The sequence below is a fragment of the Fistularia commersonii genome, chromosome 19 (assembly GCF_037954325.1).
Source record: "Fistularia commersonii isolate RoL2024-O1a breed Wild chromosome 19, RoL_Fcom_v1.0, whole genome shotgun sequence".
NCBI lineage: Eukaryota > Metazoa > Chordata > Actinopteri > Syngnathiformes > Fistulariidae > Fistularia > Fistularia commersonii.
Window position 1 is genome coordinate 2592988 of NC_141302.1, and position 27954 is coordinate 2620941.

General features: G+C 44.9%; 1 protein-coding gene across 2 annotated transcripts; it reads left to right on the top strand.

The window, feature by feature from the left end:
• pea15 (proliferation and apoptosis adaptor protein 15) lies at positions 1-27928 on the top strand. 2 transcript variants are annotated; one of them, XM_086165660.1, is made up of 4 exons: positions 1-336; positions 21229-21403; positions 21485-21640; positions 22824-27928. In XM_086165660.1, exons 2-4 carry the CDS (start codon positions 21232-21234, stop codon positions 22886-22888), a joined length of 393 nt encoding a protein of 130 aa, XP_086021786.1. In that variant the 5' UTR covers positions 1-336; positions 21229-21231; the 3' UTR covers positions 22889-27928. The 2 variants fall into 2 exon arrangements, with proteins under 2 accessions (XP_086021786.1, XP_086021785.1); XM_086165659.1 differs by lacking the exon at positions 1-336 and adding an exon at positions 15528-15674.
• Positions 27929-27954: the final 26 nt, after the last annotated feature.

Consider the following 27954-nt stretch of genomic DNA (forward strand, 5'->3'; position numbering starts at 1 on the left):
GAGAAAAAAGAGAGAGAGAAAAGAGAGAGAGAGAGAGAGAGGAAAAGGCGTTTCCACGTTACGGCAACCGGCTAACGGAGCACCGGACACCGAGGCGAACGGACGTCCACCGGAATCCCGGCATCTTCCCTGCGAGCGACCGTGTTGCGTTCACGGCCCTCCTGCAAAGCGAGCTGCGACCCGAGTGGACTTTTTATTTTTATTTTTCTGTTTTTAAACCCACCCTTTTCCTCCTCAACCCTCTTCCTATTCGTGCAAAGAGAAGAAGAAAAAGCAAAAGAAGAAGAAGAAGAAGAAGTCTTCCCCCCCCTTCCCTGCAGCTGACTCATTTCACTGGTGAGTACTTTCCACGTCCCCACCCCCCTTTTCCGTGAAATTCCTTTTTAAAATCCACGAGTTTCCGTGGATTTAATAGCGAGGAGGCGTTAGAGGAGCTTCTCCTCCGCACACATACCGCCACACCACCGGATCCCGCCTGCAAAAAAAACGCTTGCGTGTCTCAAGTTGACCGCATGAACTCAAACGCAGTATTTTCAAATTAAAAAAAAAAAAAAAAAAAAAATCAATAAATGCAATCGATTATGCATTGATAAATTTCTGAGGAGAAGAATAACGGGACTTTTTTTTTTTTTTTTTTTTTTTTTTTTTGGCACCTCACCCTCCCTTTCCAGACGGAGTGAACTTGACCGTGAAATGGCAAGTGGGTGAGATTTCCCACGCGGGACGGCATTTAACACGCCATTGATCAAACTAATTGGATTGGATCGAGCGTGGCCGTGGGGCGTTCACGTATCCGGTGTCCTTTTCATTCCATCTCAAAGATGTACATCACATTATCGGGGCTCCAGGGGCCTTTTTGCTGCTGCTTGGGAGTTTTCTAGCATATTCTCCACACACACACACTTCCTGGAATATTCTCCACACACACATTTGAGAAGTAATGTAAAAATCTGTTGGGTGTTTGGGGGAGGATGGTGACTTCCTGCGACTGTCCCGGATGTGTGTGTGTGTGTGTGTGTGTGTGTGTGTGTGTGTGTGTGTGTGTGTGTGTGTGAGCGGATGGGGAAGGGATGGGTCATTCATGAATGGAAGTGCCTAGTCGGCCGACAGAGGTTTGTTTATATGTGTGTGTGTGTGTGTGTGTGTGTGTGTGTGTGTGTGTATCCGCTCTGCCGCTGCTTCTCAGCGATGATAAACGTTGGAAGTATGAGAAGAACCCGGACGACATCCGAGCGAGAAGGACAGAAAACCGCAAATCGTGTGGAAAAAACCATTTCCCTTCTTCTTCGTGATTCCACATTTTTTTGGCCGATTTATTCCGGCCTCCCAGGTGATCCGAACCCGAGCGAGTCTTCGGAAAGGTTTATTAGCATTCGTTAGCGCTCAGGCAACGTAGCGCCCGCTTAATTTGCCATGTGTTACGGCACGTCGCCGTTGTTATGAACAACGCGTCCACTAGGGGGCGCCACTGAGCTCTGTTTCAGACAATAACAAAGATGGCGGCAATTCCCCGTCTCTGCTCCTTATTCCGGTTTCCTCCGGCGCGTTTGGCTACGCGTCCGCAAGCTAACCGAGACAATCGCGCAGGGAACGGACGCGGGAGGCTCCGCCCATTTTTTGACGTCGAGCTAAAAACAACTCCCACTTGAGATGGTTGATATTTTTGAATCCCGACGCCTCCAGGCCACAAGGGGGCGCTGCAGGCGCCGTAGATGGAAGTCGTCGCCACGGGTGATGGAGGGGGTCGATCCGAGCGGGTGCACACGAGGACGCGCCCGTGTTTTCGGTCGCCGTGGTTTCCGGCGCCGGCCTCCTCGCAAGTGTTCGTACCTTGACTCAGCTTTTTGGAATCGATCTGTGTTCTCGGACGGAGGCGCAGGGGGGGAAAAAACCGGGCAGCGCAGCAGAAATGCGCTTCCTCTCTCGGGTTCGCTTCCTCTCTTTGTGTCAGAGGGATCGGTTGTCGCCGCCGCCGGGGGAGCGTTTGTGGTCGGCGGCCTGAAACAGCTTTTTTTTTTTTTTTTTCTCCTGTGAAGATCAGTGTTCTCGAGGTCGGAACCTGAAACGATCCAAACAACAACAACAGAACCGAGAAAAAAAAAAAAACTGTTTTCTCTGCTCACGCTCTCAGGGCCAACTTTCGCAGCTCGCCGTTTCCCCGAGCTGTTTTCGCCGTCGCACATTCGAGACGATCGGGTGGGAGGAGGGGCGTCAGCTGTTATTTACTGCCTGAAAACAGACACTTATTTTTAGTTAAGCCAAAACCAGGCGTAAAGGTGCTATAATGACATCCTGATAACCATCCGATTGCCGTCAGTGGATCCCTCTGATTGGCTAACGTTAATATCCACAGAGGGATCCGCCATTTTGAATAATTCAATCCGCGTACATTAGCCGAGGGCTAAACGGGACGTAAGCTAGCTTAGCCGGCGGGCGGTCTTTTGGGGAACGAATAGGGTTCTCCCTCCGTCGGGATACTCTGGCTGCTAAAGGTCTTAGCTTAGCACAACACATTTTCCACAAAAGCCTGCTAGCAAAGACTTACACCACGCAGTGTGTGAGCTAATGAACACTTGAATGCTAGCTGGTGTTTCCTGATCAGCGATTTTGTTAGCAGTTGGTTAGCATCTGACTTCAGAACGGAACGCTACGCCGTCCTTTTGTTTGGTTTTTCCAAAGCAGCTCGGGGCAGGAGGGGGAAACAGATATGTTGTCGTTAAACGTTCCTGGTAACTCTTTGCTATTAGCATGGCGCGCAAAGTTTTCGACGTCTCTTAACCTCTGCTAGCGCTCGCCTCTGCACGGCAGAACCACAAAGCTGGAGAGCTCAGCACCCGGCACAAACAGGAACTACCAACCGGTTTCGCTAATGCTAAACGAAACAAACAAGCGGGTTTCGACTGAGAGGAAAAAAAAAGTGTTTCCGCTGTGTTTACCACAAAGCTAACCGCTAGCGCCCCCGGCGACTACAAACACCTCTGAGTGTTTGAAGCTCTGAAAACAAGCTGAAGAGGAAGCGTTTCCTCCCAGCGCTTCGCGTCTCGTCTCACACTGGAGGACCTCGAGGATCTTCTCACGCGGCGTCTTAAGACGCCATGTTTATGGCGTCGGCATCTTCCGGACGGGAGATCGACCCGCTTTCACCAGAGCCCTCCGAGGGAACCTCCGCAACACCACCCGCAAAAGTTAAGCCCACCCTTTGTCGGTGCGTGGCTATGTGGATGCACACACACACACTCACACACACAAACACACACACACACACACACACATCTGGGACACGTCCAAAGATGTGCAGCTCTGAAAGTCCTGTTTCCCCTTTTCCCCGCCGCCTGTTTGCGTCACTGCCGCTGCCCTGGATCCTAATTATAAACCTCCCTGATGTGGCTGGTTGCAAGTTCCCTCTTTTGGGCTGAGGATGGATGGATGGATGGATGGATGATGGATGGATGGATGGATGGATGGATGGATGGATGGAGGGATGGATGGAGGGATGGATGGATGATGGATGGATGGATGGATGGATGGAGGGATGGATGGAGGGATGGATGGAGAAATGATGGATGGATGGAGGGATGGATGGATGGATGGAGGGATGGAGGGATGGATGGATGGATGATGGATGGATGGATGGATGATGGATGGATGGATGGATGGATGGATGGATGGATGGATGGATGGATGGATGGATGGATGAATGGATGGATGGAGGGATGGATGGATGATGGATGGATGGATGGAGAAATGAAGGATGGATGGATGGAAAGAAAAGATGGGATGATGGATGGATGGATGATGGACTGATAGGTAAACGCTCCAGTCTGGAAGGGTCTCTGGAAATGTCCGTGAAACCCAATCTGTCCAATAGCAGTGTTTCACAGCAACCTGGGATAATGGATGACACACACACACACACACACACACACACACACACACACACACACACACACACACACACACACACATACACACACACACACACACACACACACACACACACATACACACATAGATACGCATGCAGAGTGCAGCTAAGCGGGAGCCAAACCACCGGATCACGGGTGGATGCACACACGCACAAAAATTTGACAGTGCGCACACACGCACACAAACACACACACACACACACACACACACACACACACACACACTCCTGGTCCTTCTCATCTGTCCAGGTGCATAATCTACTGCTGGACTAAATGAAACGCCTCAATGGGTTTGATTGGATTTGATGAGAGTTGATGTGATTTTGGGCGAGATGTGTGTGTGTGTGTGTGTGTGTGTGTGTGTGTGTGCGTGTGTGTGTGTGTGTGCGCGTGTATTTGAAGCCACCTAAAAATGTCACCGGCCTTTCACATCCATTTAACCATCAATTTGAATGTTTGAGCATATCACTCATAAAAACTCGGTCCACAGTATTAAAAAAATTCAGGGAGTCTGAGAGTCTGAAAATGACTGTGCGTGTGTGTGTGTCTGAGTGTGTGTCCGTGTGTGTGTGTGTGTGTGTGTGTGTGTGTGTGTCGGGTCATTCATGAAATAGCCCAATTCCGAGTTTCGGGCTTCATCTGTCCAAAATGAATGGAAGCCAAAGCACTTTGTGTGGAGGAAAGCTGTGTGATTGTGCGTAGGAGTGTGTGTGTGTGTGTGTGCGAGAAGGACACACACACACACACACACACACTGAACAATTTGACCAATCAAGCCGAGGAGGAGCGAGTCCGTGACCCCTTGGAGAAACTGCCAGAAGCCCTCAGGGGGTCTGATGTGTTTTCTGCCTCTTCATCTGCTTCGCCAATGATGATGGTTTGTGTTACGCATGTGTGTGTGTGTGTGTGTGTGTGTGTGTGTGCAGTTCGTGGCGTGGGCGGAGGGTACGAGCTAAAACCGCCGCCGTTATGAACCGCGGAGTGTCTCGATGAGTCTCTCCGCGTCGGCCAACGTGACTCGGAGCCGCGTCGGCGTCCAAACGGCGCCGAAGCAGATTTATCACTTCTTTCTTCTTTTTTTTTCTTTTTTTTTTTTGTCATTTTTCCCGTCCCGTGTCACACACGAGCGTCCAATCACGTCGTCCGCCTCCGGCCGCGTTCGTCTCATCCCCACCCCCTCCCTCGATGACGTTGCAAGTAACCTACGTGCGACACAAACACACACACACACACACACTTGTAATGGCGCTAACTGCTAAAATGCAGATGTCAAACCTGCGGTGTGTGTGTGTTTATGTAACCCTCCTGGGAGCGGTGCACCTACACACTGCTGGAGGTGCTGCCGTGCACGGCGGCCTTTACGTAACACAGATGACTTTTTGTCGAACCCCGACCTACTCGACAGTCTTTGACTCGTCGCTCCATTTCTGCTCGTTTTTAGCAATCTACATTCCCGTTAGCATCACTAGCCGCTATCGCTAATTTTTGCACTTCCTTGAAACCTTTTCAAGAAGCAGACGGTGGATTCATGGAGGCAGGGTCTCTTTCCGCTACTGTAGGAGCTCGTAGCTGATCGGTGGCGCTCACAAGCTAGCCCATTAGCAGATATTGGCCGCGGCAGAACGCCGCTTTTTTAAAAAAGCTATCGCGATCACTGTTGAGATGTTTCCTGACGATGAAATGGACAGAAGCAGCGAGGAAACAGGGCGATGGAGCGGTTTGGACCAAAACAATGGAGGCGTTAGCTAAGGGCTAAATTCGTCACATGTCGAAATACAGGATACAAACACGTTCACCGTCCGATCGGACTCAAAGCGGTTATTATTCCCGCCACGCAGAACGTGACGGAGTGTGTCGTCCATGTCGGCTTCCTCTTATTCTTCTCCGTGATTGTTTGACGTGACGCTTGATGCCGAATGGCGTCGTGTCACGTTCGGTTTGTACGAAAGCTACGTTCGAACTTCTGCTCTTTGCTACACAATACAGTGCGTGTCCTTTAGCGCAGCTAAATAAATACATAGTAATATTTATATAAACATCTCCGCTTTTCTTTAAATACTCCAAAGGCTTGTTTTTAATGCAATTTTGAAGTCTTCATTGCCTCTGTGGACCTCCTGGTCTTGTCTGTTAAATGCAGCATTTTTGCAAAAACGTTTGTTTTTTACTCATTTTGCTAGCTTGTGGGTTTAATATTAGCATTAACGCATCAGGTGGCCGAGATTAGCATCATGACGTGTCGAGTGAGTGTTAGCTGGTCAAAATAAAACATCATTCGGACTCGGATCATGAATAAAACGGATATAATGTAAGTTGTTAAATGCAGCCCTTTTGCAAAAATTTTTTGTTTTTTACTCCTTTTGCTAGCTTGTGGGTTTAATATTAGCACTAACGCATCACGTGGCTGAGATGAGCTTCATGACGTGCTTCATGACAAAATACAACATCATTCGGACTCGGATCAGGAATAAAACGGATATAATGTAAGTTATTTATTCTTTCTGTGCGACCCGGAATTAATCGCCCCACGGACCGGTACGGGTCCGCGCCCCGAGGGTTGGCGACCGCCTCTTTAGCCGATACATTGCTGCCATTTGTCTCCCTGCTTTGTGTCCAACGGGTCGGCGAAACGATTCCGCCGAGACGCTCCAACCAACAGGTAGGCGGCACGTTGAACGCCAACACCCGCTTCCCTCTCCAATCCCCCACCCCCTCCACCCTCCTCCGCCGCCGGGGACGCTGATATAACGTTGAGCGATCGCCTCAATAACGTGGAAGAGAACCGGAACGAGGAATCCTGCGGTGAATTAATTTTGTTATTGTAGAAATCATAACAGAGCCGTGTTGTGAGGAGGCAGCGCCTGGTAGACGCACCCCAATGGAGGATGATGGACCGAGTTTCATCTTCTCTGAAACCGCCGTGCTTAATACACTTATGCAACAATAGAGAGGGATCGGAGGAAGGAAGGAAGGAAGGAGGGAAGGAAGGAAGGAAGGAAGGAAGGAAGGAAGGAGGAGGCGGTTGAGCAGTAATCTCAAATTCTGAGACACGCCTCGGAGTCTGAGACAAGACGGAACAACTTGTTTAATCTCTAATGGACTGTTTCTGGACTCCTGGCCTGTGCACGTGCGCGCGCATGTGTGTGTGTGTGTGTGCCTGCTTGTGTATGTGCACACACACACACACACACACACACACACACACACAGCGGGTTTCCTGCACTGTGGGGACACATGAGTAGTATTTAGGGGGAAGAATCAGGAGCAAACTGTGTGTGTGTGTATGTGTGTGTGTGTGTGTGTGTGTGTGTGTGTCTTCTCGCGGCTGATTCAAGCGATGGTGACTCAGACCGAACGCCGCCCCACCTCCCCCCACTTCCCCGGCACCCGCCGTCAGTAAAATAAGGATTTGTGGGAAAATGTCAAAATATAGCGGGAAGTCGTCGGCGTAGAAGGATCACTGGGGTCGTGTAGTTTTTATATTGGTAGTAACGCCGTGGTAGCAGACGCACACACACACACACACACACACACACAAACACACACACACCTTTTATTGTTGAAGGACATAGCTGAGGCCACGCTCCTCGCCAGCTCCATTTGTCGGCCATTGACCTGTAACGGAGACGAAGCCTTTATTGAAACGAAGGGAAAAGAGAAGGAAAGTCGTTATTTTCCCCACGCTGGTGTTTTTTTTGAAAAGGGGGCGGAGCCACAGGGTGGCGCCGTTTTGCAGGGATGACGTTAAGAAGGGCGAGGACAACCAGAAGCAGACAGGAAGCGACGTCGACGTCAGAGAGGCGACGGATTTTTGGGCGCCCGTCACTCCAGCCGAGGCGTGAAAGGTGTCCGTTTCGCACGGCGAGGTTCGGACGGCGCCCCCGTTGTCATGGAGACCAATCAGCAACGCCGTCGCCAACAGCCGCCGTCGAAACCGAACCTCTGTTCCGGAGGATGGAGGCTGCGGCGGCAAACCGCCGTCTCCTCCGCTGCTGCTGCCGCCTTTGCTTCCTACCCCGATCAGATATCAGCTCTTTAGGAAGCGCACGTTCCGGGAGGGCGCGCTCGTGTGTGTGTGTGTGTGTGTGTGTGAAAGTCGTGACTGCAGTCTCCGCTGTGTGTGTGTGTGTGATATCAGATGAGCCTGACCGTGTGTGTTCAGTGGGAGAAGCGGCGTCGATACGTAGCCCGTCTTTCTTCACATGCGTGCACTGAAGTGGGTTGAGTGTGGGCACCATGGCTTGCTTTTTTGTGCATGTGTGTGTGTGTGTGTGTGTGTGTGTGTGTGTGTGTGTGTGTGTGTCTGCAGCTGTGGCTCTTGTCCACTGTGCGAGGCGAGGTTATGGCATCCTGTTCCTTCTTCCTCACTGCCTCTGCGTCTGGAGCAAAGCCAGACTCTGTCAGCTACAGTTGGGATCCATCCGGGCCAAGGGCCTGCCTCTGTGTGTGTGTGTGTGTGTGTGTGTGTGTGTGTGTGTGTGTGTGTGTGTGTGTTTACTTCCCTCCTTGCGCGACCGTCATCTTCATCGTCACGAATTCTCTCAACATCCTCATCCTCACATTTTGCACATTTCGTTTTTAAACTTTTAGCTGCAATTGGTTGTTTTTGTAAGTTACTTCCTGGTTAGCAGAGCGGCTTCACTGATTGGTCGAAACTCAAGGTCGCCTTGTCGTCAACACGATGGTGACGTTTGGTTGTGTTTTCATCGGAGCTCTTTCGGCTTCCAAACGGCTCCTCAGATTTTTTTGTTGCTTTAATCAATATATTACCAATAATAATGTAACATTATGCTCAAAATGAAGTAATAATTAATAAAAAAAATGTATTATACTACTATATTATAATAGCCTTTATTTTTTCGCTCTAAAGTGAACTTTTAACTAATTTAAACTTTTAACTTTTTTATACTAATCAACTTTAAAGTCAAGTAACACAGAATCCCTGAAAAACACACGACATAACAAAATGTAAATTAAAAATATTTACTTTTCAGTGCAACATCAAATAAACTATGAAATACAATAATAAACTTTTAGCTTTTTTATACATAACAAATTTAAAGGGAAACACAGGATTCCTGGAAAACACACGAAATATTAATTAAAATATTTACAGATCAAAAAAAAATAATTTTAGCTTTTTATACCCTCAACAAATTTAAAGTCAAACAACAACACAGAATCCCTGAAAAAAACAACAAAATAAAATAATTAAAAATTAAAAATAAATTAAAAATATGAACTCTTCAGTGCTATAAATAAACTATAAAACACAAGAACTTTTAACTATTTACCCATCAACATTTAACCAATTCAGACTGAAACAACACAGAAAACTCCTGAAAAACACGCAAAAAATATAAATGAAAATGTGTAAAACAGAAAGAAAAAGATCAGCAGTCTCTACTGAAGATTGGGATTTAGAAACACCAAGTGCAGACAGAGAGACGACACCACAAATATTGACCAATCACGTGCGCCTTCAAGAGAAAAAAAAAGCGCCTGGAAGGAAGCCAGCTTCTGATTGGTGGGGAGCCGGCTCCCCACCAATCAAGAGCCGGCTTCAAAGATCCGGCTTATAAAGCTGTTATGTTTGCGAATGACACATCACCAGCGGTGATGATGACCATCTTCAGCCTGGAAGGTGATCCAGGAAGTGTTTTTGTCCCCGAAAGAAGCGTAACAAGGAACTTGGTCGGTTCCTGGACTTTTGTCTCGGTCGCAGCTGTTCTGCGTCCTCCGGCCCGCCAGCTTAGCGGCAGCTGCTCTGCGAGGGCGCGAAAATCCTAGCGCGCTAACCTCCGTTAGCCGCGTAAACACCTCCGGGTGGGAAGGCGCGGCATTCACACGGCAATATCGAGCGAAAATGTCGGTGAAATCCAGGAACCCGCACTTCCACCCACGCTGGGCAGGGCGGAGGGCGAAGGGCGTGGAACCCGAAGCCGCCTGGAGTCCGAGACGGAGCAATAACGGCTGCTATTTCGGTCCAGGAGACAAACTTTCATCAGGTTATTGACCGGAAACACAAACAGGCGAGCGGCGTCTTCTTCTTCTTCTCCGCCGCCGCCGCCTCCACAGCGTCCAGATGAAACGGCGGTTCTCCGCCAAAGCCCTCCTCCGCTAAGCAGACGAACGGGAAAAGAGTTTTTGTTTTGTTTTGTTCCAGCGGTTGCGAGATTATCCATGCAAAGGTGCAACGACTCTTTTTTTTTTTTTTTATCTGCAATGCTTTGCATGTTACTTATGTGTCTGTGTGTGTGTGTGTGTGTTGTGTGTGACTTAGCGAAAAAAAAAAACACGCACATCCGCCGCCCAGTTAGGGATTGGTGCTGGATCGAAAAAAAAATAAAAAATCGACTTAGAGTTTTGGAAAAATCTGCACACCAAAAAGCTCCAAAAAGAAAAGCGGATTTATTTTACATATAACAAAAGAATTATTATCACATGCATGACGTTTTTAGCAAAATCTAGGCTCTTACTCAGATGCCTACCGGAGATATGTGTTAAAAAACGTTATTGAGGCGCCAATTTTTAAAGAAAATGAATTGATCCCCTTTTTTTTGTGCCTCTTCCTGGATATATGATGCCCTTTTAACATTTTGACATTTTTAACATTATCTTTACTACTTTTTAGAACCGACCAAAAAGTAGTAAAGATCATGTTATAATGTAAATATCACATATCCAAGAAAAGAAGGAAAAAAAGGAGGGATTCAATCACATGATCATTTTCTTTAAAAAATGGCGCAAAATAATACATGTAATTTTTTTTTTTTTTTAAAGGAGGGAGTCAATCACATGATCATTTAGAAAATAGCGCAAAATAAAAAATATAAAATATAAAGCAAAAAATATATATATATACAAAGGAGGGAATCAATTCATTCTCTTTAAAAATGGCGCAAAATGAAAAATATAAAATAAAGAATATATGTGTTTATAAAAAACACGGGAGTCAATCAAGTGATCATTCAAAAAATAGTGCAAAATAAAAAATATAAAAGAAAATATAAAAAAAGGAAAAAATTTGTGTGACTATATGTATATATATGTATATATACATATATATAAACAAAGGAGAGAATCAATTCATTCTCTTTAAAAATGGTGCAAAATAAAAGACATAAAATAAAAATATATATATTTATAAAAAAAGGAGGGAATCATATGATCATTTTATATATATATATATATATATATATATATATGTATTTATGTATAAACAAAGGAGAGAATCAATAATTCTCTTTAAAAATGGTGCAAAATAAAAGATATAAAATAAAGAAAATATATATTTATAAAAAAGGAAGGAATCAATTCATTCTATTTAAAAATGTCGCCACTATAACAGATTCATTAACACATATCTCTGGTAAGCATCTGAAGAAGAGACTATTTTTTTGGTCAAATGTCATGCGTGCGAGAATCGTGTTTTTTTTTTTGTTATATGTGAAATAATTCTTTTTTTTGGCGTGTGCGTGATTTGCCTGTCCGAGCAGGAACCCACCGAACGTAACGGCAGATGTTTCAGGAAAATCAGGTTCAGCCTTGTGGAGGAAGTGAAGAGGCTGTGGAACAGGAAGTAATCAAAAAAAAAAAAAAAAAAAAGGTGTGAGATGGTGCGACGGGGGGATAAAAGAGGAACGGAGGATGGAAATCACACCCGGATGACAAGATGAGAAGGGTTTGGACGGAGGCGAAGGGAAAAGGGCGTCGGAGAGTGTGAGGCCGCGTGAAAAAGAAAACCAGTTAATGAGTCTTCGGGGAGGTGGTTGCCGGGGGTGATGTCACCCGGAGTGTCAATCATGTTTGTTTTTTTTTGAGTTAGCAGCTCCGAGCTAACGCTTAGCCTGTCTTGCGATGCTCACGCAGCAGGGGCTAGCGTTAGCGGCTAGTGTTAGCCAGCGCTAGGGCTATAAGGAGACGCCCGGTTCATACGATTGGACCCGCAAAGATGCGGAAAAGTAAATCCGTTTTCTCTGACAGACGCGGTAAAGATACTTTCCTCCGCGTACTCTGGATTACACGCTGTACTTTAATTTTTTTTCTGTTTTTTCTTTTTTTTCCTTCTCTTTATCTCCCCTCCGCCGCCGTTAAGCCGCTCGTCTCCGCTGGCATTAGAAGGAATTTCATCCTTTAAATTCCATAATCAGCTTTCTTTTGTAAAAATAAGAATTTTTCCGCTGTTCACCTGTGCGGCGACAGTTTGGGATTTTTCCGTTTTGTTTTTTTTTTTCCTTCCCTAGCGAGATGAGGAGTGTGACTGCCACACCGTCTGGCTCTCACCCGATAAAACCCAACTCCGATGATCAATCTTTTTTGTCCAGGTATCCCGTGGCAACGCCGGATATTTTAGAAATGAAACCAGAAAGTGAAAATAATGAAATCCAATCACCTCATATTCAGAGAGAAACGTCTCTCACAATAGTCACAGTCTTATCAGTGGTGTAACTAATATGATGGAAGAAGCCAATATTGTATATAACTATATCTGCATTTACACATAAGTACACATATACATATATACAAGATTTCCGCAGGTCATTAAAACGTGGTAAAAGTCATTACATAGATTTAGCAGGCCTTAAATGGCATTAAAAGCACTTCGAAATTTAAATACTTGATGGGGAAAAAACATTGTTTTATTCGCATTTATTTCGAATATTGTGACGATCCGCGCTCCACCAGAGTTGGAGCAAAATATAATAAATATAAATAAATATCCAGTCACAATCATAATCAAAGTTGAATCAACGGGATTCTTTAGTTCCATCGTCACTCCGAAGACAAATCTATTCCTGATGTAAATGATTGACATCATAATAAATTATTTTATCTACTTATTAATTATTTATATTTATTATAGATAAATGTATCTGAAGTTAGACATTAAAAATCATCATATTGATTAGCTGATACCTGCAGAAACCCTGTGTACATATTCAATTATTAAATAGTATTAAATATCAGTCAGAGCTAAAAATCCAATGGAGTTAAAGGTGTATGCGAGGCCTTGTTGCTCCTTCACACACACACGCACACACACACACACACACACACACACACACATGCACGCCCCCCCAGCTGTTCCCCGCGTGTCGAGTCATTAGCCGCCGGTGTGGAAAAACCAGCCTGATTTTCCTGATTATTGGACAGCCAATCACAGGCCCCGACAGCGGCGCCCCGCGGGACGGCGTTTTGTTTTCCTGGTGATTGGCTTCCTGCCGCTCCACTGCCTGCGCTGCCGGCGACAATTAGCTGCGTGCGCGGTTTCGGCTAAAACATGGGCAGCCCAAGTCACCTAGCTTGGCGACGTTAGCATCCACCATACTATATATTAATACATATATACATATACAGTGTGATGTGTGTGTGTGTGTGTGTGTGTAAACAATGATCCAGGAAATGGTCTGCACGCGCACTTTGGGCACAGGTAGCCTAAGTTACCTAGCGCTGTAACGTTAGCATCCACCAAAATGTATATATGTATATGCATATATATATATATATACAGTTTGGTGTATGTATGTGTTTATATATGCGTGTATATATTTTTTTATATAGGAACTGGTTCATGTGGGCAGTGTGGGCTAAAACATGGGCAACCTTAGTCACTTAGCGTTGCGACATTAGCATCCACCAATCTGTATAAATTTATATGCATATATATATATTTATAGACACGTGTATATATATATATACAATTTGGTGCTTGTATGTGTTTATATATACATATATGTATATGTTTTTATCTAGAAACTGTGCGCAGTGTGGGCTAAAACACGGGCAACCTGAGTCATTTAGCATTGCGACATTAGCATCCACCAAACTCTATATGTATATACATATATACATATTTATATGTATTTATGTGTGTGTCTGTTTGTGTGTGTGTATATGTATATATATATTACATTACTTTACATTACATTTGGCAGACACTTTTATCCAAAGCGACTTACAATAGAGGACATATGTATATATATATATATATATATATATACGCTTACAGTTTGTTGTATGTATGTATGTGTGTGTGTATATATAAAACAATGGTCCAATTTTTCAGCAACAGGAAGTCACTTTGGGTTTTTCTGAATGAAACAGGAAGTAGTTTATTGTTGGTGGAAGCCACAGTTCTGATCTGCTGCAGGGTGAAACCTCCTCCCACAACCCTGACAATCAATGAATGAATGAATGGATGGATGATATATTATATGTTTTTATTTTTTTGTTTTGTTTTTTCTGTCCGGGAGAACTCGCTGCAAAGGATGATGCCAACGGAGGGGAGTCAGATTGGGATTATGAAACCATCATCCGATTGACAGATGTCAGATTAAGGAAAGTAGGTCAAAATAATTGGAGTGATTAACACGCGGCGGAATAAATACAATTAACGTCAAAAGGTTCCAACTTTACGAACGCATCGATCCGACGACAGGAAGGTCAATAATCTCAGATCGGGTTTACGAAACCGTCAGATCGGGATTAGCGAACTGAAACTTTCACCCACGTAACGTCCGATCGCCGACCAGATTCCCGATATTGCATCGATCAAAGCGTTCAATTGATCGGTGTGCAATCACCGTGTTTTTGGTGGTTTTAGAGGAAAACCAGGAGCGCGAACGCAGCTGAAACGGCGGTTTTGGAATAAAAACGAAGAGGCGTCCTCCTCCTCCTCCTCCTCCTCCTCCTCCTCTCATCTCCACGCTGGTTCAGCTCCTCCTCCCTCCCAGAGGCGCAGGGATATTTTTATCCCCTGTGAAGCCCAAAACGCTAATGAAGCATCGACGGCACAAATACGTCGGCGTGATTTTCCCCGCCTCGGGGCTCGTGGACGGGCCGCCGCCAACGTGGGCCTGTCCGTCGCCGGGGGCGACAAGATGGAAAGACGGCGAGCTTCCACTCCCGTCACATTTTGCCCCCGGAAAAAAAGAATCATAAAAACAACTCCAGGAAGACTTTATGATGTCACTTCCTGTTTACGTTTCAACCATTACTCTCCTTTCTACGCGCGACAGCGTGGATATAACCCCCGTCAGATTATAATCCCTTCCCGCCTCGCCGTCTTGAACGCACAGAAAAGGTCGGCGATATCGTCGTGGATTAGCCTCGGCGGGAACGGAAACGATACACCTGCTCCGAGACGAGGATATAAATCGGATAATCCCGCGGCGGGAAGCGCCGAGGTCAACCGGACTCGCGTCTTCCCGTTCAGCGCGGGAATTCTTTTAACCGGCAGGCGTCCAATCAGACGCGTGGAGGTCGGCGTCACGTGACGCCATCCAGGTCGTGAAGTTCGCGGTTCACGAACACACACCCGTATATGTGTGTGTGTGTTGGTTTCACCCGCCTTCTTTCCACTCCCGCGGCAAAAACCCCTCCGCTCTAGCGCTCCCGTCGCCCTCTGCAGGATTTAGACGGCGCCATCTGCTCGTTTCCCCGCAGCCACAACCCAACATTTGCCATTTGGACCCGGGATTAAGCGGAGGTCAGCTCCCTCCCGCCTGCGTCCGTCCTGAGCTCCGGTCCACGTGCAGCGGCGGCCGTTCGGGATTTCAAAATAAAAGCATCTACAGTTCAGATCGATGATTGTCCGTCAAGAAGGATGGATGGAACGATCGGTCGATAGAGAAAATAGAGGATATTCTCGGGTTTTAGTTTGGAGGGGCGGCGTCTGCGAGCGAGGGAAGAGGAAGAGGCCGCCGCCGCACGAGGCGGAAGGGATTAGCGCCCGTTTTAATTCCGATGGTGAGTCCAGCTGCCGCCGGCCTCCCTCCTTTCCTCCCTCCCTTCTTCCGAACGTCCATCCTCATCCTCCCCTCCGCCTTTTCTCCCTGCCCTACTTTCACAATTGTTCCTCCGTCCTTGGCTCGGCGGACGGCGTTTTGTTTCTTTTTTTCTTTTCTTTTTTTTTTTTTTTTTTTTTTTTGTTTTTACCCGTTGTCCCGACACCGGTGGCCAGGAAGCGTGTCCATGGCGACGACAGGAAGCGGCGCGTCGGCCGTCCGGCCGCAAAAACCCCTGGTTTCCACTGTTTGTTTGTGGGAAAGTAACCCGAGACGGGAGGCTTCGCTCCGCTGCGATTAAAATTCTAGTTCAGTGTTTTACAAATATGTCTTCACATTTTTCAGACACGTTTCAATTTGTTTTCTTTTGAGATTCACCCTCTTATTATTATTATTTTTATTTTTATTACCATTATTATAATGATTTTTGAAATGATAATTTTTAGTATCTTAATTATTTCACTATAATTATCTTGAGATGATTATTTTTTTATTCCCGTTATTATGATATAATTTTTTTAAATGATTGTTTTTATATTAGCATAATTATTTTCGAAATTATTATCTATTATGGCTATTATTATAATTATTTTCAAAATTATTATTTTTAGTACTGTTATTTTTTTTAGTGTTCTAATTATTTTTGAAATTGTTATTTTTAATTTTTAAAATTTATTATTAGATTTTATCATAGCCAATAATTTTATCCTAACATTTTGCTCAATACCGAGCAGCACAGCAGACCCTTCGGCACGAACGCGGCGCTCACACCCACGTTTTCTCTCTCTCGCTCTTTCTTTCCACGTGTGACATCACTTCCTGTTTCCTCCTCGCACCCGGAGGCTGAAAAGCCCCAAGATCCCCCTCTCCCCCGCCGTCTCGCTGACCTTTGCCCTCTGGTTCTTTGCGCCGGCTTGTGCCAACAGCTGAGCGGTATCTGCATGCAGGACACATCCTCGCCTAGCCACTGCGTGTGTGTGTGTGTGTGTGTGTGTGTGTGCGTGTTTAGCTGCCTACACACACGCTCCCCACTGATGCTCTGCTGTAGCTCGGAGGGAAATGAGAGGGAGGAGAGCACGTTTGTGTAAATGCACAAATGCATGCAGGTAGCTGCTGCCGCATTTTCTGCACAAAAGCTTCATGCACACGCACAAGGAGCTCAAACACACACACACACACACACACACACACACAGAAATAACTAAAGAGCCTCATTAAAAACAGGCCGACCCCCTCCGGTCCAAAAAAAATCGCTCCTTGTTTGGTCGTCGGCGTGGAACGGGATGCATTTTTCGACCGGATGGCGGCACGACTCGCAACCGATCAGACTCAGAGCCGATTACCGAATCAATAACAACCGATTGATCTTATAAAACGGTAACTGTCGTCCTTTTTTTTCAGTTTGAGGCTGAAATGGTCAACGTAGCAGCGTCGCAAAAATATAAACATCACACGAATCAACTCTTCGTTGATTAAAAATCTCTTTTTTGTGGTTTCACAATATTATAAGGCAACAAACCGGACGATGCACGTGAGTGTGTTTTAAGCGTTTAAAAAAAAAAAAAAAAAAAAAAAAAAGGCGACGCAGAAGGTTAAAATTACATAATGGCTGGCAGGCGGGCGCGCACGCAGAACGCCGTTTGACGTTTCAACTCTCCAGGTGTTTGCTGGCGTGCAGACAGGCGAGCGCCCGCCAGACGCTAGCGGCCTCCCGCTAGCCTCCCCGAGCCATATGGCGCCGACGTTTTACCCCATCTGCTAGCCTCAATTAGCCTCACGCTAGACAGCTCGCGGGGGGAGCCGCGCGTCGTAGCGTCCGTTAGCATCCTTTCTATCTCTGTTAGCATCACGCTAGCGACCGCTAGCCCAGGTGAGCGCGCAGAGTTGAGAGGAAATAAGGGAGGCAAACAGGAAGGAGCGTTTTTTTTCGGGGGTTGGGTGGAGGAGAAGAAAAGAAACAAAGAGGAGGAGAAAGAGGAATGTTTGAACAAAGAGGTTTGAATTTACAGAACTATTTTTACACGCAGCAAATCTTCTTTTCCCCTCAATGAAAAATGGGCCAGTGGCCTACATTCTCCAGCGCTTCACTGCTTCTCCTGCAGATTAGCGCTTCCTCCCTCCATCCATCCCTCTCTCTCTCTCTCTTTCTCGCTCTGGGCTTTTGAACTGATAAGTGCTGGCAGAACTCGCTGCCTCATTGGACACGATACCGTCTGCAAGGACAAGGACGCCCCCCCCCCCCCCCCCGCCGCCGCCATCCCATAATCCTTTCTTTCTCCGTCGATCGGCGACTCAAATTTCAACCCCCCTCCCGAATCTGGATTTTAACCGCAGTTAAAGGACGGCCCACGTTTTCTAAAAACTCACCCAGCTGCGGTAAATCTCAAATAAATCGCTTCCTTCGTTGATTCTGTTTGGAGGGGGCGTGGCCTCCCGTGAAGGGGGCGGAGCCTCGTTCAGGGGGCGGAGCTTCTTTCAGCGGTGCAGTGGGATCCGACGGATTAAGGTTATTTCCACAGAGAGGAGGAGGAGGAGGAGGCGGTTGGGACCCGCTGGGACGCAGCATGGCTCGCTTCGGATACTGTGATATTATTGAACTCACCACGCACGAGTGTGTGTGTGTGTGTGTGTGTGTTTGCAGAGTGTGTCGCCTTACTCAGCCCTCCGCCGTTAAACAGAGCGGCCCCCTCCTTCCCGCTGCCATCGACCCGGACGGTTGCTGATTCCAGGGGAGGATCGACCGTCTGAAACAGGAGAATAAACACGAGCGACGGGAAGTCGGACACAAAAAGAGAAAATAACTAAAAAGCAGCAGCGTCTGGTTCGCTTTTCAAAATAAAACACTCGACTCCAGAGCGCGTATTTGCAACATGGCCGCCGTTTTGGTTAGAAACCGCAGCAAAAATGGAGGAGGGCGAAATCGTGAAATGGTAAAATCGTAAAAGAAGCTTGTTTATACCAGAACCAGGAAGTCAGGGGGTTCTGGGAAATGTAGTTTTTGTTGGATTTGAGTTTAAATCCATGTTCATCGCGTTTCATTGTCTGTCAGAATCATCGACCCCGGCCAGGTTGCCATCGACGACCACGGGGTGGGAGGGGGGGGGGTCGCGTCTGTGACATCACCACACAGCCGGCCAATCACATGCCCGGATGAAGGGCAGAGCGTGCGGGCCGGATCCGTCCCTCCCTCATGATCTCTTTCACAGGGAAATGCTGGAGCCGCCGTCCTGGTGGTTTTGGTTGCCATGGGGACGTCCAAAGCCTTGTCTCCACACCGAAGTCCAGCAGAGTGGGCAAATACTCTGTGTGTGTGTGTGTGTGTGTGTGTGTGTGTGTGTGTGTGTGTGTGGTTTGCTGATGTGTGTCTTTTGAAAAGAGGAGTCTGTTGCTCACATGGCTGACCTGATGTCACGGCAGAGATATTAGCAGCTTTGTGCACTTGTGTGTGTGTGTGTGTGTGTGCATGCATGTGTGTGTGTGTGTGAGAAAATTACATACCATATGATAATTACACATCGAATGTTTGCATCAGTCACCCCGGAGAGGGCTTTTATTCTGTAAGGGTTGGGTGGGGGGTCTTCCACCCTGTCGCTAGGTAACAGTCTCCAGGCCTAAAGGCAAAGCCAGGCCTGGTCACCATGGCAACGTCAATGGTGTGGAGGGTGAAGGCAGTTTTGGTATTGTGGTATATGTCGGTATGCATGGGTGTGGGTGCGTGCATGCCTGTGTGTGTGTGTGTGTGTGCCTGTGTGCGTGAGTGCGGGTGCATGTGTGTGTGTGTGTGTGTGTGTGCGACTGGAAAGAGCGCCACTAAAGTGTGAAATGTAAATGGAAAAGATTTGGTCTTTTAACGTGCAGCTTTCAGAAAATTGTGTGTGTTACTGTGTGTGTTAGTGTGTGTGTGTGTGTGATTCCCGTTTCTTTGAAGAAGGAAGTGCACCCTCCTTCGCGTTTTTCTCTCCCGTCAACGCAACGCAGGGGTGACTGAAGGTTTCCAGGTCACACACACACACACACACACACACACACACAAACACACTGCAGGTGTTTGACCAAAAGGCGTGCCCTTTATCACTCACGTCATCTCTGGAAGCCGCCCTCCATCTTTGTAGTCTGGATGTAGTTCTTTCCCGCTTTGATTATGTAATTAGAACTGCAGCATCGCTCTCGATCTAACACACACACACACACACACACACACACACACACAGGCAGCGTAGACAGAGGAACAAGCAGACAAAAGCACGTCTGTTGGTGAGAATGTGAGGCACAGTGGAAGCTCTATGTATGGAAGCCGGGGGGTGCAGGATGGGCGGGGGTTATTTCAGAGACGCTTTCTGACAGCGTGACGAGACGACGGCCCGTTTGAGCGTCTCGCCTCGCGCCGCCACCATCGCCTGGTAAAAAAAAAAAGAAAAAAAAAAAAAAAAAAAAAAAACATCCCAGTAATTTTCTAAAAGTTTCCAAAAACAGTCGCCTTTATTTAAAAAAAAAAAACAAAAACAAATCTCAAAATAAAAAATCTCAAATAAAAAAATTATTATGTCTTTTTAATTCTGAATTTTTTTAAAGATTCCCCAAACTTCCCCTCAGATGATAAGATTATTTTTTTGTTCCTGTTTCAATTTCCCCCTCAACCTCAAAATATTATACTAATTTCCCCAAAGCAACCTTTATCCAAACTGTTTAAACATTTGTAAAAAGTCCTTGAAATATTAGAATTTTTAAAATCTAATTGCCAGGGCTTTCTAAAATGTCCCCAAGAGCTCAAAATATTTCTTTATAAAGCCCAGAATTTTCAAATTTCCCTAAACTCCTCAAAATATTAGAATACTTAAAAAAATTCAAGGATTTTAAAAATGGTTCCTCAAAAACACAAAATATTTTAAAGAATCTCACATTTTTTCCAAAATTCAACCAAAACCCCTCAAAATATTTGTTTTAAAAAGTTCACAGAATTTCTCCAATTTTCTCAATTTCCAGAACTTTAAAAATGTTTTCCCCAAACCTTCAAGATATGAGAAGCGACATAAAAATATTGCCAGAATTACCTCAAATTTCCCCTAATCTCAAAAAATATCAGAACATCAACACAATTTCCCAAATTTTCTAAAATATCTCCAAAACCTGCAGAAGACTTGACATTTTTTTATTTTTGGAATTTCCTCAAATTTACCAAAAAAAATTACATTATTTTTGAAAAAAATCCCTGAAAAATTTTCTCAACCTTTTCACCCCACTTAAGCAAAATTTTTACACTAATTGACTAGGACAATAGAACAATTTAAATCATACTTATTTTAAGCTATAATCATTTGTAATATTTTACAATATAAATCAAGTTGATATATTAAATAAATAATACATATATATATATATAATATGAATAAAATATTTTATATAAATAAAATATTTTATATAAATAAAATACTATTTAAATTATTTAAAATATTTTATTTATATAAAATATCATATGTAATAGATAATAAATTTAATACATTTTCCCTTCCTTCCAGACCATGGCGGAGTACAGCTCCCTGCTCAGCGACCTCTCTGACAACATCACCAACGAGGACCTGGAGCAGCTGAAGTCGGCCTGCAAGGAGGACATCCCCGAGGACCAGAGCAACAACATCACCTCGTCCAAGGAGTGGTTCAGCTACCTGGAGAAGAACGACAAGCTGGCGCACGGTGAGACGTCCGACCCGAGTTTTACTCGACCGGCGAGGGGTTTTCAAAATAAAGGAGGTGTGATTTTTTCCTCCCGCGCAGACAACTTGTCCTACATCGAGCACATCTTCGAGATCTCGCGGCGGCCGGACCTGCTGACGCGGGTGATCGAGTACCGGACCACCGTGCTGAAGATCTCAGAAGACGACGAGATCGACACCAAGCTCACGCGCATCCCCTCGGCCAAGAAATACAAAGGTATACACACACACACACACACACACACAGAAAAGTGTCAAGCTAACATTAGCACTGCCGCTACCACACGTACACACACACACTGAAAACTGTCAAGCTAACATTAGCATCGCCACTCCCACACGTGTACACACACACACACTGAAAACTGTCAAGCTAACATTGGCATCGCCGCTCCCACCCGTATACACACACACACACACACACACACACACACACACACACACACACACACACACTCACACACACGCACACACACCCAAGGGGTTCATCTAGCTTCCTGTTCTGCCCTCTAGTGGCCAATGTTATAATTAAAGTATAATAATATATATTGATCCACATCGGGGAAATTCTTTTGTCACAGCATCAACGACAATATCAATAAGTAGGAGTATAAATATGAAAAAGAGATAATTTAAAGATAGCAAAAGAGTAAACAACAAGCGTAAGAATGGAAATAAAAAGAGAATGGACAACCAAAACGTCAACAAGGATAAGAACAGAAATAAGAGCGTCAATAATGATGACAAAAATGAAAACAGGATATGAGTGGAGTGATACTAACGACATTAAAAAAAATGAAATTTAATTAAAAAAACAGACAGCTATAGAGATAACTATAGACAACTTATTGCTTTTAGAGTGCATTTAATAATAATTATAATAATAAAAATAATACACTTTTGACACCTTATTCAACACCCTACAAACATATACATATACATATATTTAAAAGAAAATGAAAATGAAAACAATAAAAGTGACAGTGGTTAAAAATATATATGTATATATATGTGTGTGTATTTGTGTGTGTGTGTATGTATATATATACATATGTATATGTATGTACATATATATATATACCTATTAATGCACAGAAACAAACATACATATGTAAATATATACAAAAATGTGTTTAAATTAGCAATATTAATATAACGATAATAATAATGCGATTGTATATTTATTCAGATAATGTAATGAATGTGATTATTCTTATTATCAGTAATTATTATTAGAATAATCACAGGATAACCAGTATAGATAATAATATAGATCTAACTAATAATAATATAATAAATGAATGAACTACACCTGGCAAAGGCCTCATCATTATACATATATATATATATGTCAAATATACTTACTGTGTTTTTCCTCCGTCTCCCTCCATCCCTGGCAGACATCATCCGCCAGCCATCCGAAGATGAGATCATCAAGTTGGCTCCTCCCCCTAAAAAAGTGTGAGGTCACAATCCTCCGACCCCCACGACCCCGAGTTTTGCACCTTGATTTCTTCGCTCCCGGCACTCCAGTCAACTGACCAACCATTTCTTGGCTCCCCACCTACACACACACACACACACACACACACACACACACACACACACACTCAAAGCCATGCCCCCCACCGCCGCCCCCGTACTGCACTAACACATGCCTTGGTAAACCAAGCGACCAATCAGATAGTAGCGATGCAACTACATCCGCTTCTCCTCTCGGACCAATGGGAGACGGGGAAGCGTGTGGAAAAGGCTGTTAGGAGAGGAGAAATCTGTGTGTGTATATTTGTGTGAGTGTGTGTGTGTGTGTGTGTGTGTGTGTGTGTGTGTGTGTGAGGCCAAAGTTTACCGTCGATTCAGACACCGAGTGGGTCAGAACATGTGAGACACTGTTCTCCCTGTGATGCTGTGTTTATGCAAGTATGGCGTCTGTGTGTGTGTGTGTGTGTGTGTGTGTGTGTGTATGTGCGCAGTCAGACGAGAAAACTACTGTCAAAATAAACCCCTTCATTTAACTCGGTTTGATTAAACAGTGCGTTTTAGATGTTTCCGTTTCGGTCGCGAACGCCGTCGCCGATGATTCACCCGTTCACCGCGTCGTCGTCCGCCCTCGCCATCGCCATGATCACGTATTTATTCGGTCGGCGGAGTTTAACAAGCCGCCGGCGCAGAGAACTTATTTAAAGCTCCTTTCTTTAATAGAAAAGTAAAGCCGATGTTTGCCTTTAGCTTTTAGCGAAACGTATTTACAGAAAAACTACAAATATGGCGGCTCTGTTTCCCACCCCTCCCGACAGAGACGGGTAAGTGTAAAGTAGAGGTAATATATTAAACGGTAAATATAGTGAAATGATAATAATATATCACGCACTCCACTTTACCGGATGTTTAATTTAACACCATGGAAGTTCACGTACGTCGCGGAGTGTTGTATCTGTCAGGAGAACATCACCCTTCGTTAGCTTACATTCATCCATCTTGATAGACGTCGCAGCTAGCGATGTTAGCTTTCTTTGTTGTAAACACACACACACAAACACATACACTTTAGAGTCAATAAAGATACAGGTGCGGATGGATAGCGCGAAGATGCTAACGCCCTCTTGCTAACATTCGGGTTGGGCTGCTGGGAATGAGCGCCACGTTTAGCGTCGCGCAGCTAACGCCAGCCTCAAACGTTTTGAGTTTTTTTCTCTCTTTCTCTTGCGCGCCGTGAACATTAGCCGGAGCGTGAATTATAAGAGAAATAAAAAAAAGAAAAGAAAAAAAAATGAAAGAAACGGCAACCGTGAACATTTTGCCAACTTATGCCATTCCGCCAAATACAAACACAATAGCTAGCAAGACTGTTGAAAACTTAACTGCTATTTTGAACACTGTGTCTCTTTATTTCCTCGCGACGAAGCCTTAGCCGACGCCCGCTGGTGTTCGACCCCGGGAAATAAGAACAAACGGAACTGTGAGAGGCGACACGGCTGGCGAGCGACGCTACCTTTATTCTGAAAATTTGCTAAGGACTTCAGTGTCGTATGTACAGAATGTCTCCTCCTCCTCCTCCTCAGAGCTGTATGATTTTGTTTAATTGCTGTTGAAAGTAAAACTTTGCAGCGTATTCCTCTCCGCCCCGCTAGCGCACTCACCCCACCCTACTCTTCAACGTCTCGTTTTTATTTTGGTGTTTTTTAATTCAATCGCGCGTCATCCCGATTCACCCCCGAGAGGAAGCGGCGCGTGTTTGCGCGAGATATTGACCAACTAAATGAAATTCCTTTGCGGGAAAAAGGGTTTAACGATCAAAAACATTCCACGATGCTAGAAATTACACGATATATATGTATATTTTCTTAGAATCGCCCCAACCTTTGACCCCAGGCTGAGTGGAATGACATGGACCTCAGCCGAAAAACTCGTAATTAGCTAAACAAGGCTAGTTTTCAACTGTAGCGGAATGGTCGTTAGCAACATTTGAGAAAATGAAAAAAATGATTTAAAAAAAAAAAAAAAAGCCTTGTTTTGTGGGTTTTTGGACAGATTAATATTTTAGCATTTTTATTATTTTGTGCTAAAGTTTGCACCTTTTTTTTTCCTCCTTTTTGCCACCACAGACGGGATTTGACGACGAAACAGAAGCCAAAACAGGAAATTAGCTAACAATTGACTAACAGTCAACTATGAGGTCAAACTCAGGAGAAGCGGTGGCTCCTTTAGCTTTAGCCTACTACGATAATAACAATGATGATAATAATAATAATAATAGTATCTATCTGGTGGGACCAGTATGTCCGTTAGAGGCTGTGCTACGACCTGCGGGCGATCCTTAGCACGTCCTCTCCTTTTTGCAGAAATGTGAGTTGACCTGAGCTGGTTTCTTTATTTTCCTTTTTATTTAAGTGCGTTTTTTTTTTTTTGGAGTAGCATTTTGTGAATTTAGTTGTGTGTGTGTGTGTGTGTGTGTGTGTGTGACCAAGTGGCTTTTTTTTTCCTCTCTAAACTTCAATAGACAACAGAGCGATGTTAGCCAGTAGGATTGTCCATAACCAGGATCATTTCATAAAATAAAAAGTGTTGTTTTAGAGGGTTTTAGGCTCAAACTAGACTTTCAAGAAAAGATGACTCGCTGGGGCGTTTTGAAATGTGGCTGTGTCCCACCCTGACCTCTGACCCCCCGACCCCTGACCCCTGACCCCTGACCCCTCCCCAGCCACGGTCGCCCTGGTGCAGAATATCTCGCTGTGTAGCCGCCGGCACATAATATGACGACATATCAGCCGCGAATGATGTCAGATCTGGACCTCCGTGCACCGCGCACGTGTCCACCCGAGATGCTGCAGAACGTACGAACCCGCCGAACCACCCCCACGTATTTGCGGCGAAATCCACGCAGCACGCCAAAACAGTTTAAGATGAGGAGGCGGAGACCTGGCGAAGGTATGCAGCATGTTGCGCTAACAGCCAATTAATTTTTTTTTTCCAATGTTATTTTGTAAATATGTATTTTGAATATATATCACTGTGTTTGTTTTGGAGTTAATTTATTTAATGCCTATATATTGTTTCTTTTTTATTGTTTTGTTTTTTTTGTATCCTGAAATTGTTTTTACTAACTGGAAACAAAAATCGAGGGCAGAATGAAACCGTGTTGCTTATCTAATGTTAGCACCCACAGGTTTATATATCACGTTATTCTTATTTATGTTTTATTTTCGTTGCTATTTTCGGCTTCGGGTGACAAGTTTAAAGGAAAAAAAGAAAAAAAAAAAAAAACAAAAGCGATGCTCATTTCATCGTATTTACTTCCGTGTAACATGTTTCACTGTGTGTCGTGTTTGGTGGGATGTTTCGTGGTCGCTGCTTGTTCAACCTGATTTGACTCAAGAGTTTCCAAATCATGACAAAAGACGAGGCCTGTGAGAAAACCAATCGCTCGGTGCCGACGAGAGGCGGCGCTTAAACTCTGGGACGGCTAATGAAGCCGCCGCCTCAGTGAAGTAAAATTGAGAACATGAAGAAGAAAAAAATAAATCAGAAACTACAGGATGAATATGTTATTTGTAGGATATTTATAAATGCCTGCTGCGGGAGAACGCCCACCTGGATTTTAAAATAAAATCCACGTTTTAAAATAAAATCCACGTGGCGCCACGTCACAGCGAGCGGAAGGTTAGCTAACGTTAAGAGGATCTCGTCCCCCTACATCTCTAACTCTGAAATAAAAGACCAGCGGTAGTAGCGTAAGGTTAGCCACGACGATGCTAATGTGGCTAACGCGCTAGTCCTACCCTTCACAGAGGGAGTGTAGCTGCTGGTAAATGTAAGGGATTTTGCAAAAGATACCAAGACAGTTAATGGGAAAAACATATAGTTATTACCTCTCGAGTCGGTTCTAGCTGGTTAAGGTAGGGTTAGCCGTCTCTGCAGGAAGTGAACGCTGATAGGGAACATTGCGTAAAACTCCAGGGAGCTGCTTGAAAAAGAGAAGGAAAGAATAAAAAGCGTTGTAGGTGTGAAGAAGTGCAGGGTGGCCCCGATAGTAGCTGCTGCACGGCAACCACGAGCTAGGTCGCTATCTTTGAGTCAACGGGTGGGGGGAGGGGGGGGAGCAGGTAGCAAGCTAAGAGGTTTTGGGAGATTGTAGCTCTAAATGGTAAAAGTAGAGGCATAAGAAAGGAGAGAGACGATGGGTTAGTAGAAGTGAAAGTGGCAGGTCTTGCACAAGTGGTGTAGAAAATGATGGTAAGGTGCGCGAAGTTGCACGACTGAGCTCTCGTCCTGGGTGGATCCGTAGGTTTTGTTTTCTTTCCTGAGTGCTCTCGCACCCGAGGGTTGGACGTGACATTGATTTTTTGTGTGTGTGTGTGTTTGAACAATCCCTGTTGTGGACGGTGACGTGTTGGCGGCGGTGGAATTAAATGCCGTTATGAGTGTGTGTATGTGCGTTTTGGTTTCTTTCTTTTTTTTTAAACAGCTATATTTGGATGTAAGCGGTCAATAGCCATTGAAAAGCACAGGCGCGGTTTGGATCGGACTCACTGGCTCCCCCTAGTGGCTGGACGGGACGCACGCCAACGCAGGGCAAATGAAGTAAACGGGAAAAATTAGCGCGCTCATTTCAGTCGATTAGCACGATTAGCTCGAATTGGAGCGGAGGAAGCGTTTCCGCCCCGTCCGCAGATTTAAAGGACAAGTGCCAAGGAGTCGGACAGGGAGGTCGAAATCCATTCTCACCTGAATTTCACAACGTAACCCGGCCGCTCGCCGCTGTTAGAAACCCTCGCTAAAAGGTTTTTCCTCTCATGGGACGGCAAGTAATTCAGGATCATTTTTTTTCTGCAAGGAAATATGAGATATATTGAGGTATTCTTCTAAACAAAGAGGTTTAAACGATATAGAAAGGTGTGGCTTTTTTTTGTCATGATTTCAATGAGACTGAACTGTAATTATGCCATTTTGTCATTGTGCTAAAATGACTATAAATATTCTATATTAAAATATATTTGCTAACCTATGTGGTGTTGTCTGCTGTTATTTTTT

Excerpts from the sequence above, each read along its gene's own strand:
- pea15 (XM_086165659.1), top strand. Across the intron at positions 21,404-21,484 it reads GAACGACAAGCTGGCGCACG|ACAACTTGTCCTACATCGAG; the intron begins GTGAGACGTCCG and ends CCTCCCGCGCAG. Across the intron at positions 21,641-22,823 it reads CTCGGCCAAGAAATACAAAG|ACATCATCCGCCAGCCATCC; the intron begins GTATACACACAC and ends CATCCCTGGCAG.